Source organism: Anolis sagrei, chromosome 6 (genome assembly GCF_037176765.1).
Source record: "Anolis sagrei isolate rAnoSag1 chromosome 6, rAnoSag1.mat, whole genome shotgun sequence".
NCBI lineage: Eukaryota > Metazoa > Chordata > Lepidosauria > Squamata > Dactyloidae > Anolis > Anolis sagrei.
Window position 1 is genome coordinate 134134496 of NC_090026.1, and position 16876 is coordinate 134151371.

General features: G+C 51.3%; 1 protein-coding gene across 1 annotated transcript; it reads left to right on the plus strand.

Annotated features, from left to right (window-relative positions):
• Window positions 1-8987: 8987 nt before the first annotated feature.
• Window positions 8988-14739, plus strand: DCTN5 (dynactin subunit 5). The gene is made up of 6 exons (XM_067470469.1): window positions 8988-9094; window positions 9186-9254; window positions 10202-10320; window positions 11327-11438; window positions 13014-13116; window positions 13644-14739. The coding sequence occupies exons 1-6, from the start codon at window positions 9047-9049 to the stop codon at window positions 13739-13741; spliced, it is 549 nt and encodes a 182-aa protein (XP_067326570.1). The 5' UTR covers window positions 8988-9046; the 3' UTR covers window positions 13742-14739.
• The last annotated feature ends 2137 nt before the right edge of the window (window positions 14740-16876 follow it).

Sequence of the window (16876 nt, forward strand, 5' to 3'; positions counted from 1 at the left end):
GGGGCTCCGCGGGGCGGGAGGGGATCCGGTGTCGCTTCATGGGGCCCGGGGGGGGGGTGAGGGGAGAGGAAGGGGAGGAGGGCCGAGAGACAGACAGAGAGAGAGAGAGAGAGAGCGCTCTTCCTCCCGAATCCCTCCCCCCTCCCCCTCCCCCTCCTTCTGGCAGCAGGTGTGCAGGGCGAGCAGGAGATGCCACACGGAAGGAAGGAAGGAAGGAGGCAGGAGAGCAGTTCCCATGGCAAAGGCCTCCCTCCACAAGAAGAACCACCCAACGGAGAGGAAGGAAACCGAGGTCCGACCGCCAGCGAGTCTGAGACAAACCTCAGAGGGAGAAAGCTTCCCTTCTGCCGCCCTGGAGAGAGACGAGGACGCGGAGGAGGAATGGCTCCTCTTCTGTCGCCACTGGGTCCCAACAAAATGCCTTTCTTCTATAGGACGCACACTTTAAACCCAGTGGGAAGCCGGGGTGCCCCAAGAGAGATTGTTAGAGACTTCCAGAAGGAATGGGCTTTAGAGTTCTTTAAAGGTATAACAAAGTCTTTCTTAAGGAACAAATCTTCAAACAACACTTCAAGGCTTTCTTGTTCTAGTCTTTAAGAGACTGGCACTGACTTGGATTAACTGTACTATCTCAACATGAGGAAGAACCCTTTATAATCTCTCCCAGGCTGTCTATCATCTGGGTCTTGCTGGTCTGGGTCTTACTACCGATCCCAACTGCGTCTGGACATCCAGTAAACCTACCAGCCAAGGCTTGAGGATCTTGGAATTCCGTGATTCTGTAGGAATGTCCTGTGGGAACTTCAGGGCTGTTTTCCCCTCTGGTGCTGTGAGGCTGTGAGGCTGTGAGCTCTCAGCCAGAGCCTTTGGGACCTTTTCCTTCTGTTTCCCTGGAACTGGATGGTCACTGGATGACCCCTGGGTGGTCACTGGATGGACCCCGGATCACCTCTGGATGATCCCCGGATGGCTTTGAGGAATGAAGCCTTTCCTTCGGGACAAGCTGATCTGCGTCCTATAGACTGGCTTCCTTGTGCGTGACTGACCAAAATGGTTCCTCTCCTTTCCCAAAGCCCAGACCAAAGGGTGGAAGCAAAGCTAAATGAAGATGGGCAGGGGGCTTGCCCTATGTCTGCAGACTATAACAGGAAGCCACCCTGCTGCAAAATCCCAAGCCTGGGATTGCAAACAAACCTTTAGTTCAAAGCAAATAAAATTGGAGCCCCTGTTCCGCTGTACCAAAACAGCTCCCAACTACAGGAAAGAAAGGAGATTCCACCTGAACCTGAGGGAGAACTTCCTGACTATGAGAGCTGTTCAGCAGTGGAACTCTCTGCCCCGGAGTGTGGTGCAGGCTCCTTCTTTTGAGGCTTTGAAGCAGAGGCTGGATGGCCATCTGTTGGGAGTGCTTTGAACGCGATTGTCTTGCTTCTTGGTAGAACTCTCTGCCCCGGAGGGAGTGTGGTGGAGGCTCCTTCTTTGGAGGCTTTGAAACAGAGGCTGGATGGCCATCTGTCAGGGGTGTTCTGACAGCAATTTCCCTGCTTCTTGGCAGAATGGGGTTGGACAGGATGGTGGCCCACGAGGTCTCTTCCAACTCTCCTAGGATTCTAAGAGCAAGGCAAAGAGCAGAGAGCCAAGCCGGCCAGCCAAGGCCTCCCTCCTTCCAGGTGTTTTGGACTCCGACTCCCACCATCCCTCATAGCCTCAGGCTAGGGTCCCAATCCAGGGAAGTTCTGCTCCCCATGCTCCATTCCGCCTTGGTCAGACCACTTCACCTGGAAGCCCACTGTGTCCAGTTCTGGGCACCACAATTCAAGGGAGATGTTGACTTCAAGCTGGAATATTGTGTCCAGAGGAAGAGGGAGACTCAAAGGATATGCAGATTTTAATACGGTTTGAGTTGGGTAGATGCAATCTCACACACATTCCCTGTTTTGTGCCATGCTGTAATGTGACCTCCTCAAATTCCAAAGTTTATGGCACCTGATTTAAATATGCATGTCAGCTAATGAGTTATCCACCATCTCTGAAGGTGTTTAGGGCACGTCTGCCACCTGACCACATGCTTGGAAGGCTATATAAAGGGGGACGTATCCCTTTGTTCTCCCCTTTTGCCCTTTTTGCTATTTTGCCAGTGTCTTTGCTCTGTTTTACTACTTTTGGGATGGAACTGTTTGGAGAAGTGAGGCCTGCTTACCATCTTTGAAGCCCTTTACTCATTGCTCTGAATGTAACCTAAAGATCTGTTACCTGTATGAGATTTACATCATGCACGCTTTTCTTAGTAAGTAAATTCTTTGATCTTTAACTCTGTCTCTGAATGGTTATTTGCATGCGTATTTCCTAAAAGGGAGGAAGTGGGGGTGGCTGTATATTTTTGTTGGTCTCAATTTTCTTTAAGCCACCAGGCATTCTCTCACTTACTTACTTACTTACTTAGGCGATCCCTCGTTGGACGAGTAAGATGGTCTTCCATGATGGGTTTCCTTGTGGGTTTGTAGGTGGCTGTGGAGCCCTCTTCTTGACCCACATCTTCTCCCACAGTGAGGGCATTGGTTTCCAGGTGGAAGGCAGTTCCGGTCCGGGTTGGCTTGACACGCCTTCTTCCTCTTGGCACATTTCTCTCTTTCACCCTCCACTCGTGCCTCCTCGAATTCTGCAGCACTGCTGGTCACAGCTGACCTCCAGCTGGAGCGCTCAAGGGCCAGGGCTTCCCAGTTCTCAGTGTCTCTGCCAGAGTTTTTAAGGTTGGCTTTGAGCCCATCGGTGTCATCTGTACGCGGATGATGTCCAACTCTGTCACTCCTTTCCACCTGCTACTAAGGAGGCTGTCGAGGTCCTGAACCGGTGCCTGGCCGCTGTGACGGTCTGGATGGGGGCGAACAAATTGAAATTGAATCCAGACAAGACAGAGGTCCTCCTGGTCAGTCGCAAGGCCGAACAGGGCATAGGGTTACAGCCTGTGTTAGACAGGGTCGCACTCCCCCTGAAGACGCAGGTTCGCAGCTTGGGTGTGACCCTGGACTCATTGCTGAGCCTGGAACCCCAGGTTTCGGTGGTGACCAGGGGAGCATTTGCACAGCTTCGGCTCGTGCGCCAGCTGCGCCCATACCTTGGGAAGTCTGACTTGGCCACGGTAGTCCACGCTCTGGTTACATCCCGTCTAGACTACTGCAACGCTCTCTATGTGGGGTTGCCTTTGAAGACGGCTTGGAAGCTCCAACTAGTCCAACGCTCGGCAGCCATGATTTTAACAGGAGCGGAGTGCAGGGAGCATACAACCCCCCTGTTGCGCCAACTCCACTGGCTACCGATCTGCTACCGGGCTGAATTCAAAGTGCTGGCGTTGGCCTTTAAAGCCCTAAACGGTTCCGGCCCAAGCTACCTATCCGACCGCATCTCTGCCTATGAACCCACCAGGACTTTGAGATCTTCCGGGGAGACCCTGCTCTCGATCCCGCCTGCTTCTCAAGCTCGGCTGGCGGGGACGAGAGAGAGGGCCTTCTCTGTGGTGGCTCCTCGGCTGTGGAACGCCCTTCCTACGGACATTAGAGTAGCACCATCTCTAATGGTATTCCGCAGAAAAGTAAAGACCTGGCTGTTTGAGCAGGCGTTTGAGTAATTTAGTGCAATCTGGTAATGGAACATAGGAATGGAACAATGGACGAGGAACCTGGACTACGCTTGGGTGATGAGAAGATTGGGTACGGTTGTTTTTTGTCATAATTGTGCATTGTAATTGCTTATTGGTAATTTATGGATAATGTGTTAAGTCAATTGTTCTATGTTGTATGGAACCACTGCTGTTTCTACTGTTTTTACTGTTTGTGAACCGCCGTGAGTCGCCTTCGGGCTTGAGATACAGCCGTAGAGAAGCAAAGTCAGTACATAAATAAATAAATAATCTTTCAAGCTCTTTTCCTGCCCACCAACATTCCGTTTTCCGTTCTTAAGCTCGGAGTAGAGCAACTGCTTTGGGAGACGGTGGTCAGGCATCCGGACAACGTGGCCGGCCCAGCGGAGTTGATGGCAGAGGATCATCACTTCAATGCTGGTGGTCTTTATTTATTTATTTATTTATTTATTCTTTATCCTTTATTTATTTATTTATTCTCTATCCTTTATTTATTGCATTTGTTGACCGCCGTTCTCAGCCCTAGGGCGACTCACGGCGGTGTACAACATATAAAAACAATTTACAATATAAGCAACATCACAAACAACAATAACAACATCACTATCAATAATACAATTACACTAAATCATTCGCGACATCTCATCATTGAATCACAATCCAATCTCGTTATCCATATTCCGTTCCAATCATCATTGCCAATTGTTGCAGCACTTACTCAAACGCCTTCTCAAACAACCACGTCTTTAGTCTCTTGCGGAATGTCATAAGGGAGGGCGCCTGTCTGATGTCCACAGGGAGGGTGTTCCACAGCCGGGGGGCCACCACCGAGAAGGCCCTGTCCCTCGTCCCCACCAGGCGTGCCTGTGATGCAGGCGGGATCGAGAGCAGGGCCTCCCCAGACGATCTCAAGGTCCTCGTGGGCTCGTAGGCCGAGATGCGGTCAGGCATTTTGGGCCGGAACCGTTTAGGGCTTTATAGGCCAACACCAGCACCTTGAATTGGGCTCGGTAGCAGATCAGCAGCCAGTGGAGCTGGAACAACAAGGGCGTTGTGTGCTCCCTGCGTCCCACTCCTGTTAGTAACATGGCTGCCGCGCGCTGAACTAGCTGGAGCTTCCGGGCCGTCTTCAAGGGCAGCCCCACGTAGAGAGCGTTGCAGTAGTCAAGGTGGGATGTGACCAGAGCGTGTACTACCGTGGCCAAGTCAGACTTCCCGAGGTACGGGCGCAGCTGGCGCACGAGCCTGAGCTGTGCAAATGCTCCCCTGGTCACCGCTGAAACCTGGGGATCCAGGCTCAGAGATGAATCCAGGATCACACCCAAGCTGCGAACCTGTGCCTTCAAGGGGAGTGCGACCCCATCCAGCACAAGCTGTAACCCTATACCCTGTCTTTGCTTCTTCCATCATGTTGACGTTTGTCCGCTTGTCTTCCCAAGAGATTTGCAGGATTTTCCGGAGGCAGCGCTGATGGAATCGTTCTAGGAGTTGCATGTGACATCTGTAGACAGTCCACGTTTCGCAGGCATACAGCAGGGTTGGGAGGACAATCGCTTTATAAACAAGCACCTTAGTCTCACTATGGATGTCCTGGTCCTCAAACACACTCTGCTTCATTCAGGAAAATGCTGCACTTGGAGAGCTCAGGCGGTGTTGTATTTCAGTGTCAATGTTGACTTTGGTGGAGAGGTGGCTGCCAAGGTAGCGGAAATGGCCAGCATTTTCTGATGTTACACCATTAAGCTGTATCACTGGCATTGGAGAGGGGTTGGCTGGTGTCTGCTGGAACAGCACTTTGGTTTTCCCAATGTTCAATGACAGGCTGAGCTTCTTGTATGCTTCTGTGAAGGTGTTTAGAGTGGCTTGTAGGTCTTCTTCTGAATGCGCACAGACGACATTGTCATCAGCATACTGGAGTTCTATAACAGATGTTGTTGTGACCTTGGTTTTGGCTTTCAGTCTGCTGAGGTTAAACAGCTTGCCATCTGTCCGGTAAGGTGAAGTATCATAGCGATGAAGATGGAGAATAGAGTTGGGGCAATAACACATCATCCCTGTTTGACACCTGATTCCACCTTAAATGGGTCACTTTGGGAGCCACTGCTGTCCAAGACTGTTGCCTTCATGTCATCGAGGAGGAGCCGCAGGATGTTCACAAATTTGCTTGGGCACCCGGTTTTTTGGAGGATGGTCCAGAGAGCGCTGTGATTCACTGTGTCGAATGCCTTTGCAAGGTCGATGAATGCCATGTACAGAGGTTGGTCTTGTTCCCTGCATTTTTCTTGGAGCTGTCGTGCAGTGAAGATCATATATATATATATATATATATATATATATATATAAAATATAGATCATATATATATATATATACACACACACACACACACACACACACACATACATACATATATACCTTTTATACATTGCTTGTTAGGAGCTTTGATGGAACAAAATATTGCAAGACTCTATCCTTGTGTAGGGTGGGTAAGCATTTTTTTCACATAAGATACATGTTTTCCTATTACTGAAGGTGTAAAATTACTACTGCTAATTGGTGGCTTTATATATCAGTAGTTACGTTATAATGTGTACATTTTGGACATAATAAAAACTGTAAAAAAAAGAATGAAATAGGGGAAGTGTATAGAGAAGGCAAGGCAGCGATATCATCTAATGGCCAATTAATGTATTGCTTTCAGTAATTATCAAGTGCATTTAAAAAGATTATTTCTCAAACATTATAATTTAAGATATATCTCACAGGCATGGCAACTTTGTATATAAATAAATAGCCTTTTAATCAAATTCTGATGAAGCACAACAGAGCCATCTAGTGGACAATAGCATCATTGCAGGCCAGACAGATTGTTTTCTGAGTTGTCGAAGGCTTTCCTGGCTGGAATCACTGGGTTGTTGTCGGTTTTTCGGGCTATATGGCCATGTTCTAGAAGCATTCTCTCCTGGCATTTTGCCTGCATCTATGGCAAGTATCCTCACAACTTCTGTCATAGATGCAGGCGAAACGTCAGGAGATAATGCTTCTACAACACGGCCATATAGCCCGAAAAACCTACAACAGTCACCAGCCAATCCCTCTCCAATGCCAGAAATACAGCTTAATGGTGTAATGTTAGAAAATGTTGACCATTTCCATTACCTTGGCAGCTACGTCTTCACAAAAGTCAACATTGAGACTGAAATACAACACCGCCTGAGCTCTGCAAGTGCAGCATTTTTCTGAATGAAGCAGAGAGTGTTTGAGGACCGGGACATCCATAGGGAGACCAAGGGGCTTGTTTATAAAGCTATCATTCTCCCAAGCCTGCTCTACGCCTGCGAGATGTGGACTGTCTACAGACATCAACATTTTACACGGAAATACAACACTGCCTGAGCTCTGTGAGTTCAGCATTTTTCCAAATGAAGCAGAGAGTCTCCGCAGGGAGACCAAAGGGCTTGTTGATAAAGCTAACTCTGTGATACACCTGCGAAACGTGGACTGCCTGTAGACATCATACACAACTCCTGGAACGATTCCATCAGTGTCTGGAGAACAAACCCTATGAGGAGTGGCTGAAAGAGGCGGCCATGCTTATTTATTATTTAAGACATTTATAAATGTTTACATTATGTTTAGCTCGAAGAAAAGAAGGCTGAGAGGAGACATGATGAGGGCCATGTATACATGCGTGAGGGGAATATATCATAGAGAGGAGGGATCAGGCTTCCTTTCTGCTGCCCTGGAGACTAGGACGCAATGGAGCCATGGCTTCAAACTACAGGAAAGAAAGGAGATTCCACCTGAACATGAGGAGGAGCTTTATGACTGTAAGGAGAGCTGTGGTGGCGGCTCCTTCTTTGGAGGCTGAATGGCCATCTGTCAGGGGTGCTTTGAAGGGGATTGTCCTGCTTCTTGGCAGAATGAGGTTGGACTGGATGATGGCCCACCAGGTCTCTTCCAACTCTAGGATTCTATTAAAAGCTGCAGTTCTATATAAGCAGGTGTGCCTGTAGTTTAGTAGCTGTCAGTCTGAGGTAAACCTCAGTGGGAGAAAGGTCTCAGTATGTGAGAAGGCCTCACAGTGTGAGGAAGTCATTATGGGATTGGATTGGATTACCCACCAGGTCTTTTCCAATTCTTCTAGGATTCTATACAAAGCTGCAGTTCTATATAAGCAGGTGTGCCTGTAGCTTAGTAGCTGTCAGTCTGAGATAAACCTCAGTGGGAAAAAGGTCTCAGCCACTTATACCAGGTAGAAAGACCTCATCCGATCTCTCCCAACAGACGTCCACCCAGACTCTGCATCAAAACCTGCAAGGAAGGAGATGAGGAAGAACTTCCTGACTGTGAAAGAGAGCTGTTCAGCAGTGGAACTCTCTGCCCCAGAGTGTGGTGGAGGCTCTTTCTTTGGAGGTTGAATGGCCATCTGTCGGGGGTGCTTTGAAGGGGATTGTCCTCCTTCTTGGCAGAATGGGGTTGGACTGGATGACACCACAATTCAAGAGAGATATTTAATGTGTCCAGAGAAGGGCGACTCAAATGATCAAGGGCCTGGAGAACAAGCCCTATGAGGAGCGGCTTAAGGAGCTGGGCATGTTTAGCCCGAAGAAGAGAAGGCTGAGAGGAGACATGATGAGGGCCATGTATAAATATTTGAGGGGAAGCCACAGGGAGGAGGAGGGAGCAAGCTTCCTTTCTGCTTCCCTGGAGACTAGGACGCGGAACAATGGCTTCAAACTACAAGAGAGGAGATTCCATCTGAACATGAGGAAGAACTTCCTGACTGTGAGAGCCGTTCAGCAGTGGAACTCTCTGCCTCGGAGTGTGGTGGAGGCTCCTTCTTTGGAAGCTTTTAAACAGAGGCTGGATGGCCATCTGTCAGGGGTGATTTGAATGCAATATTCCTGCTTCTTGGCAGAATGGGGTTGGACTGGATGATGGCCCAGGAGGTCTCTTCCAACTGTAGCATTCTATGATTCTATGATTCTAAGAAATTCCTGACTGTGAGAGCCGTTCAGCAGTGGAACTCTCTGCCCCGGAGGGAGTGTGGTGGAGGCTCCTTCTTTGGAGGCTGGCTGGCCATCTGTCGGGGGTGCTTTGAAGGGGATTGTCCTGCTTCTTGGCAGAATGGGGTTGGGCTGGATGACAGCCCTTGAGGTCCCTTCCAACTCTAGGATTGTATGAAGGAAGAGGGTCACCTGGATCCAGATCCTGCTTCTTCTTTTCCTCCTCCTGCCGCGAGAGGGCGCCCTCACCCTCACCCGCGGCGCCTCCCGCTCTCCCCTTTTTTCCCCCCAAGCGGAAGCAAGGCTTGTCTCCCTGGTCGGCCCTGATTGGCTGGGCGGGAGGAGCCTCCCCTCTGATTGGTCGACGAGCCACGGGCCGTGAAGGAGGCGGAAGTGGCGGCCATGGAGCTGAGCGAGATGCTCTACAACAAGTCCGAGTACATCGAGACGGTAAAGGGAGGGGTTGGGGAGGGAGGGGGTGGCCCCCAAAAAGGCGCTGCTGCTGACTTCTCTTCCCCCCCCCCCCCCATTCTCCCCGCAGGCCTCCGGGAACAAGGTCAGCCGGCAGTCGGTGCTCTGCGGCAGCCAGAACATCGTCCTCAACGGGAAGGTGGGTAGCACGCTCTCCCGACATTTCGCCTACTGCAGCACCTCCTGTGGCATCTCCAGGGGAGCCCAGGTTGGGCCCTGCCTGCTAGGGGAGAGTGCCCAGGGTGCTCAAGCCAGTAGGATCGTTGCAATTGGCAAGATAAATCAGCATTGTATGGTCGAAGGCTTTCATTTATTATTATTATTATTTATGTCGAGGTTTTATATCCCGACCCTCTCACCTTCAAAGAGGGATTCGGACCGGTTCACAACATGTGTTAGCATACAAAGAATATACAATAACAACACAATGTCACTTCATTACACGGCTAAAATATCAGCACCATACACGTTAAAACATTATCATCCCAGTTAAAAGAGCCAAATCGCCCGACACCATCACAATCCCATTCATCCTCCTCCTTTCATGTGGGCAAAGAATTAAATCAGTTCATAGAATCATAGAATCCTAGAATCAAAGAGTTGGAAGAGACCTCCTGGGCCATCATCCAGTCCAACCCCATTCTGCCAAGAAGCAGGAATGTTGCATTCAAAGCACCCCTGACAGATGGCCACCCAGCCTCTGTTTCAAAGCCTCCAAAGAAGGAGCCATCAGTCAGGGGCATAGTGTCTAGATCTAAGGAAGTAATGCTACCCCTCTATTCTGCTTTGGTTAGACCACATCTGGAATATTGTGTCCAATTCACAACCAATAACTAGTGGAGGCAGGTTGAGAAGGTTGCTCTTTCCAACAGGGTGGAGTAGGCAACAAAGGGGTGCAACTCCTACGCGGCCATGGCTGTATGCTCTGAAATACAACAGTTCCAATTCCAGGTGCCATAACGAAAGGTGTATGAGATCTCTTTGAGGCAATTCTCCACTTGGGGGGGGGGGATGTGCCCCTTCCTGGGGGCGGGAGGGGCTGGGCGGGGCTTGCCCACAGCGTTTCTCCCTTTTTTTTGCCTCCAGACCATCGTCATGAAGGACTGCATCATCCGGGGGGATCTGGCCAACGTGAGGGTGGGCCGCCACTGCGTGCTGAAGAGCCGGAGCGTCATCCGACCGCCCTTCAAGAAGTTCAGCAAGGGGTAAACGCCCGGGGGGGGGGGGGGGGGGGGGTTGCGGTCCGGCCGGGAGGGGGAGGGAGGGAGAGAGGGGGGGAGGGGGCAGCCCTGCAAAGCAGCACGGTCAGGACTCTCAGGAATCGGGCCTTTGCCGAATGCACACAGGAGTAGGAGTAGTAATAATAATAATAATAATAATAATGTTTGTTTACATCCTGCCCCATCTGCCAATGGGACTCGGGGCGGCTCACAACATAATCAAAACAATAAAATACAATACATTACATAAGGCAGGATAAACAATAATACCAACAGGATATAGTAGAACAGTATTCACCTCTGGCAAATCCATGTTCCTAGATGCCCGTGTTGGGATCTTCCTCCTCACTTTGGAGAGCCATTCCTACGAAATGAGGGGGAAATGGATGGAAAGTCTAAGGGCCTTTTTGGGGGTGGCACCCTGTCTGCAGAAAGCACCCCAGAGAGGTTTGCCTGAAACCTGCACCAGAGCCAGGGCCTTTTTTCATCCAAGCGGAGGCTGGATGGCCACCTGTCGGGGGTGCTTTGTTTGTGCTTTCCTGCCTTTGGGGTTGGACTGGGTGGCTCTTGGGGACTCTTCCAACTCTATGGTGATTCTAAGACTTCCTACGTGCTGTTTTTGCTGCCTTTAGAACAGGCATGGGCCAACTTTGGCCTTCCCTCCAGGTGGACTTCTGGACTTCGATTCCCACCATTCCTGGCAGCCTCAGGCCCTTTCCTTTCCCCTTATGCACTCAAGCTGAAAAGGAAGGGGCCTGAGGCTGTGAGGAATGCTGGGAGTTGGAGTCCAGAACACCGAGAGGGAATGCCAAAGCTGGTCCATGCCTGGTGTAGACTTTGGTTGCATCTCATGGGGGTGGCTGCAGGAGGATGCCCAGCTTAGTGTGTCCTGGCCACTCGACCCCTTGGCCACTCGACCCCTTCCCCAATATCCACCCAGCTTTGCCCTCCTCTCTTCTCCTCTCTCCCCCCCCTGCCCCCCCCCCCCCAGGGTGGCCTTCTTCCCGCTGCACATCGGGGACCACGTCTTCATTGAGGAGGACTGTGTCGTCAACGCGGCCCAGATCGGCTCCTACGTCCACATCGGCAAGAACTGTGTCATTGTGAGTGTTGCCCGCTCTGTGGGAATCCCCCCGTGGCACTCTCTGTCACACAAATCTAGGTGGTCTCTGTGGATCTCCTCTCAGTGGGAGCCATTCTTTTCTCCACTTCACCCACTTGGCATGTGCAGCCATGGTTCTAAATCGTTCTAAAGGACTTACAAAACTAAAGTTCTGGTGGTGAAAACTAGAGGGCTCTGGTGCTCTGCTTCTGCAGTGTTGCTAAAGTTCTGGTGGTGAAAATGTCAGAACTCTTACAAAACTTTCAAAATGTCATTATTATTTCCTTATTGGTGATTTTTTATGACAGAACCTATTAGGAACTGCCATTTATAATGAAATTTTGAAAGTTTTGTTAGAGTTCTGAAATTTTCACCACCAGAACTTTAGCAACACTGTAGAAGCAAAGCACCAGCGCCCCCTAGTGTTCACCACCAGAACTTTAGTTTTGTAAGTCCTTTAGAACCATTTAGGGCAGTGGTCCTCAACCTTCCTAATGCCACGACCCCTTCATACACTTCCTCGTGTTATGGTGACCCCTCAACCATAACATTAGTTTTGTGGCTACTTCATAACTGTCATTTTGCTGCTGTTATGAATTGTCATGTAAATATCTGATATGCAGGATGTATTTTCATACACTGGACCAAATTTGGCACAAATACCCGATACGGCCACGTTTGAATACTGGTGGGATTGGGGGAGGGCATTGATTTTGTCCTGTGGGAGTTGTAGTTGTTGGGATTTATAGTTCACCAACAATCAACGCGCAATCTGAACTCCACCAACGATGGAATTGAACCAAACTTGGCACACAGAACTCCCATGACCAACAGAACATACTGGAAGGGTTTGGTGGGCATTGACCTTGAGTTTTGGGAGTTGTAGTTCACCTACATCCAGAGAGCAGTGTGGACTCAAACAATGATGGATCTGGATCAAACTTGACAGGAATTCTCAATATGCCCAAATGTAAACACTAGTGGAGTTTGGGGAAAACAGACCTTGACATTTGGGAGTTGTAGTTGTTGGGATTTATAGTTCGCCTACAATCAAAGCATTCTGAACCCTACCAACGATTAAAATGGGCCAAACTTCCCACACAGAACCTCCATGACCAACAGAATATACTATGTTTTCTGATGGTCTTTGGTGACCCCTCTGACACCCCCTTGCGACCTCTCCAGGGGTCCCGACCCCCAGGTTGAGAAACACTGATTTAGAACCATGGTTGCACATGCCTATCACCCACCCATCCTGGGGGGGGGGGGGGGGCTATGCTCCGATTTGCAGGTGGGGGAATTGGGGCAGAAAGTGGGGAGACATCAGCAACCCCAAATAGCCCACCTCCCTCCAGGCGTCTTCTGGACCATCCCTCTGGCATGAGGCTGCACCACGTTGCCCACCTTCGGCCTCTCAGGGAATGAGGGCTCAGCCCCCCGCCTTTCTCCAAATCAGGGGCCCAAAGTGACTCAGCCAGCGTCTCGTTGCGTTGACCCCGAGGGGCCCTGCTCTTCGCCCTCAGGGGCCGGGGCAGGCGGTACTGAATGCGCGCTGGTTTGCGGTGTCTCCTTGCAGGGCCGCCGGTGTGTCCTGAAGGACTGCTGCAGGATCCTGGACAACACGGTGTTGCCCCCGGAGACGGTGGTCCCGCCCTTCACGACCTTCTCGGGATGCCCAGGTCAGTGGCGGGGGGGGGGGGGGTCGGAGGGAGGTGTGCATGTGTGTGCGCGTGGGAGGGAGGCCGGGACACACAACACAGCCCTTTTCAGGGTCCTTGGCGTCCCTTCCGCAACAGCAAGGATCTCCCCCTGGGCAGCTCAACCAGGAAATCCCAACTGGATGCCCCCCCCCCCAAAAAAAAGAGGGGGTCTTCCTTCAGGGGCAAACTTGGAAGTCCTTGAACAGACTCGGAAGTGGAGTGGGCAGATCAAAAGAGAACCTGGCCAAATGGCACGACCTAAAAGAATCCGTGGAGCAGAACAGACAACTCCGCGTCTGTGAGCTTGTCCTTTACGCCCTGCCTCATGTACAGAGGAGGAATTGTTGGAGGCTACAGATAATGCTGTTGCTGTGGCCCGTTTTTCATATTCAGCCGCTGCACTCTTTTTATTTTTATCCGTTTTGTACTAATGTATGCGATGCTTTTGATACGGAATGAGGGTCCCGGCCTTGTGCTCACGCGTGCCCCCCCCCCCCCCTCTGCAGGGCTCTTCTCCGGAGAACTCCCCGAATGCACCCAGGAGCTGATGGTGGACGTCACCAAGAGCTACTACCAGAAGTTCCTGCCCCTCACCCAGGTCTAGACCTCGGCTGTCGGAAGACCACCAAGAGGCACGGCTGTCTGCGTGGAAAGGAAGACCCTCACAGTGCTTCCCCCCCTACCCCCCCCCCCCCCGGCCTTGCAGCCCCCTCCCACCACCCCACATGCTCTCCTGTCCAGCCTTGCATCAGAGGCACCTTCCGCTTCCTGATGAATGGTTACAAGGGCCGTGCACTCTCCAGGACCAGGCCCCCCCCCCCCCCCCCGTGCATTATTTATTCCGCCTCAGGCGTGGCAGAGCGGCCGGTGGCAACCCTCCAGGACCTCCCACCCACCCACCTTCCCACATTCCTGAGTGACAGCAGTTGGGGGGAGAATGAAGCCCCTCTTGGTCAACAGGCTTGCTGCCCGGAGGCTGGCCTCTTCTCTCTTCATTAGCCGGGAGACCGGGGGGCATCTGGGGGTGGGGGGCAAAGAGGGTGCACCCAGAACCTTCTCCTGAGTGGGGGCGGGGGGGGGGGGGTCTGGGGGCACCTTGGCCACAAAGCCTTGCAGGATGATGCCACTTAAAGCCACAGCATCCTCTCAGCAGGGAACCTGAGTCGTGACAGGATCCCAGGGCTTGTTTTCTTGTGGGGAAGGGGCGAGGGAGGGGAGAGGGTCCTTGTATGGGGTCAGGAGGGAAGAGGGGGAGTGGGAGGGTGTGGGGGTTGCCCCCCCCAGAAGGGCCCTTGTGGGGAAGGGGCGAGGGAGGGGGGTCCTTGTATGGGGTCAGGGGGGAAGAGGGGGAGTGGGAGGGTGTGGGGGTTGCCCCCCCCCCAGAAGGGCCCCTGTGTCCTCGAGGGTCTCTGGCAGATGAGGCCGAGCCCCCCAAAGCCCCCTCCCCCTTCCTTCCCTTCTGCCCACCTCCCCCCAAAGCTTTCCCTGCCTCGGGCGGCCCCTCCCTCCCTCCCGCTCTCCAAGGACAGGAGGCTCTCCTGGCCGCTGCCCACTCTGTCTGTCTGTGTTCTCCTGGTCAGAAATAAAGCCCCCTTCAAAAGAGCCCATTGTTTTGGAAGTGGTCATTTCCCTCTGTCCGTGGTCTCCGCGCGCTTGTGACCCAACCCTGGCAGGAGGCATGTCTTCAGCCCCCACCCACCCAATTGTCCCAAAGCTAATGATGCTGAAATATGTCTGGCTGGAAAGAGGAGGGGGGAGGGGGTGGCTTTAGCCAGGCGTGGAAACTCTTTCACAGAAGGTTTCTGGTCACCAGTGGGCTTGCTTTTGGCGCGACATGCCTGCCCCTCCCTCCCTCCCTCCCTCCCTCTCTCATAGAATAGAATCCTAGAATCAAAAGAGTTGGACGAGACCTCCTGGGCCATCATCCAGTCCAACTCCATTCTGCCAAGAAGCAGGAATATTGCATTCAAAGCACCCCTGACTGATGGCCACCCAGCCATCAAAGCTTCCAAAGAAGGAGCCTCCACCACACTCCCTCTGAGGCAGAGAGTTCCACTGCTGAACGGCTCTCCCAGTCAGGTTCTTCCTCATGTTCAGATGGAATCTCCTTTCCTGTAGTTTGAAGCCATTGTTCCCTTGCGTCCTAGTCTCCAAGGAAGCAGAAAGGAAGCTTGCTCCCTCCTCCTCCTCCCTGTGGCTTCCTCTCACATATTTATACATGGCTATCATATCTCCTCTCAGCCTTCTCTTCTTCAGGCTAAACATGCCCAGTTCCCTAAGCCGCTCCTCATAGGGCTTGTTCTCCAAACCCTGGATCCTTTGAGTCGCCCTCCTCTGGACACATTCCAGCTTAGAGTCAATATCTCTCTTGAATTGTGGAGCCCAGAATTGGACACAGTATTCCAGGTGTGGTCTAACCTAAGGCGGAATAGAGCATGGGGAGCATGAATTCCCTAGATCTAGGCACTAGGCTCCTCTTGATGCAGACCAACATCCCATTGGCTTTTTTTGCCACCACATCACATTGTTGGCTCATGTTTAACTTGTTCCCCACGAGGACTCCAAGATCTTTTTCACACGTCCTGCTCTCGAGCCAGGCATTGTCCCCCATTCTGTATCTTTGCATTTCGTTTTTCCTGCCAAAGTGGAGTCTCTTGCATTTGTCCCTGTTGAACTTCATTTTGTTAGTTTTGGCCCTTCATCTCTCTAATCTCTCTCCTAGCTTCTCAGCCACGGCTCTGTGTGCAACCATGATCCTAAATGGTTCTAAAGTACTTACAAAACTAAAGTTTTGAAAACTAGGGGGCGCTGGTGCTTCGCTTCTACAGTGTTGCGAAAGTTCTGGTGGTGAAACTTTCAGAACTCTTAACACAACTTTCAAAATGTCATTATAAATGGCAGTTCCTAATTGGATGGAGTCCGAACGTATCTCCCTCTACGTCCCACCCCGGAATTTAAGATCCTCTGAGGGGGCCGTGCTCTCGACCCCACCGCTTTCCCAAGTGAGGCTGGTGGGGACGAGGAGCAGGGCCTTCTCCTTGGTGGCCCCTCATCACCTGTGGAACTCACTCCCGGGGGAAATCAGGGCATCAACATCCCTCCTGTCCTTCAGGAAGAAGGTAAAGACGTGGTTGTGGGGCCAGGCCTCCGGGCAATCTGCTAACTAGGCAAGGACAACCAGACAAATAGGGCCGACAGGACTGATAAATGCGGAATGGAAACTTTGAACTATGAGATAACGAACATGGACCGGCAATAAGGAGTAATTGGTTTGTATGAAATTTTTATTGGTTTTATTGGCTATAGATGTAATGTATTATTGTTGATTGCTAATTTATGCTATTTTGTTTTATTACTGTTGTATGTTACGGGCATCAAATTGTGCCTAGGACATTAAGATCGTCTGGGGAGGCCCTGCTCTCGGTCCCGCCTGCGCCACAGGCGCGTCTCGCGGGGATGAGAGACAGGGCCTTCTCAGTGGTGGCCCCTCGGCTATGGAATGCCTTACCGGTAGACATCAGGCAGGCACCTTCGCTGCTGGCGTTTCGGAGGAAGGTCAAGACTTGGCTAAACAGTGCAACCAAACATAGGAAGACGGCGAAATTGAACATAGGAATGGCACAAGGATTATGAGAACGGATCTGATTTCACTGAGGTGCTATGCTTTGACTTGTTAATTGTTGTTGATTTTGTTGTTGTATATATTGCGCTTTTAATTGCACTGACGTTGTGATAACCT

What these genes read in the sequence shown, in the direction of transcription:
- DCTN5 (XM_067470469.1), top strand. Translation starts at nt 9,047, where the DNA reads ATGGAGCTGAGCGAGATGCTCTACAACAAGTCCGAGTACATCGAGACG. An exon ending in AGTCCGAGTACATCGAGACG is followed by an intron (nt 9,095 to 9,185) that starts GTAAAGGGAGGG and finishes TTCTCCCCGCAG; the next exon opens with GCCTCCGGGAACAAGGTCAG. An exon ending in ACATCGTCCTCAACGGGAAG is followed by an intron (nt 9,255 to 10,201) that starts GTGGGTAGCACG and finishes TTTTGCCTCCAG; the next exon opens with ACCATCGTCATGAAGGACTG.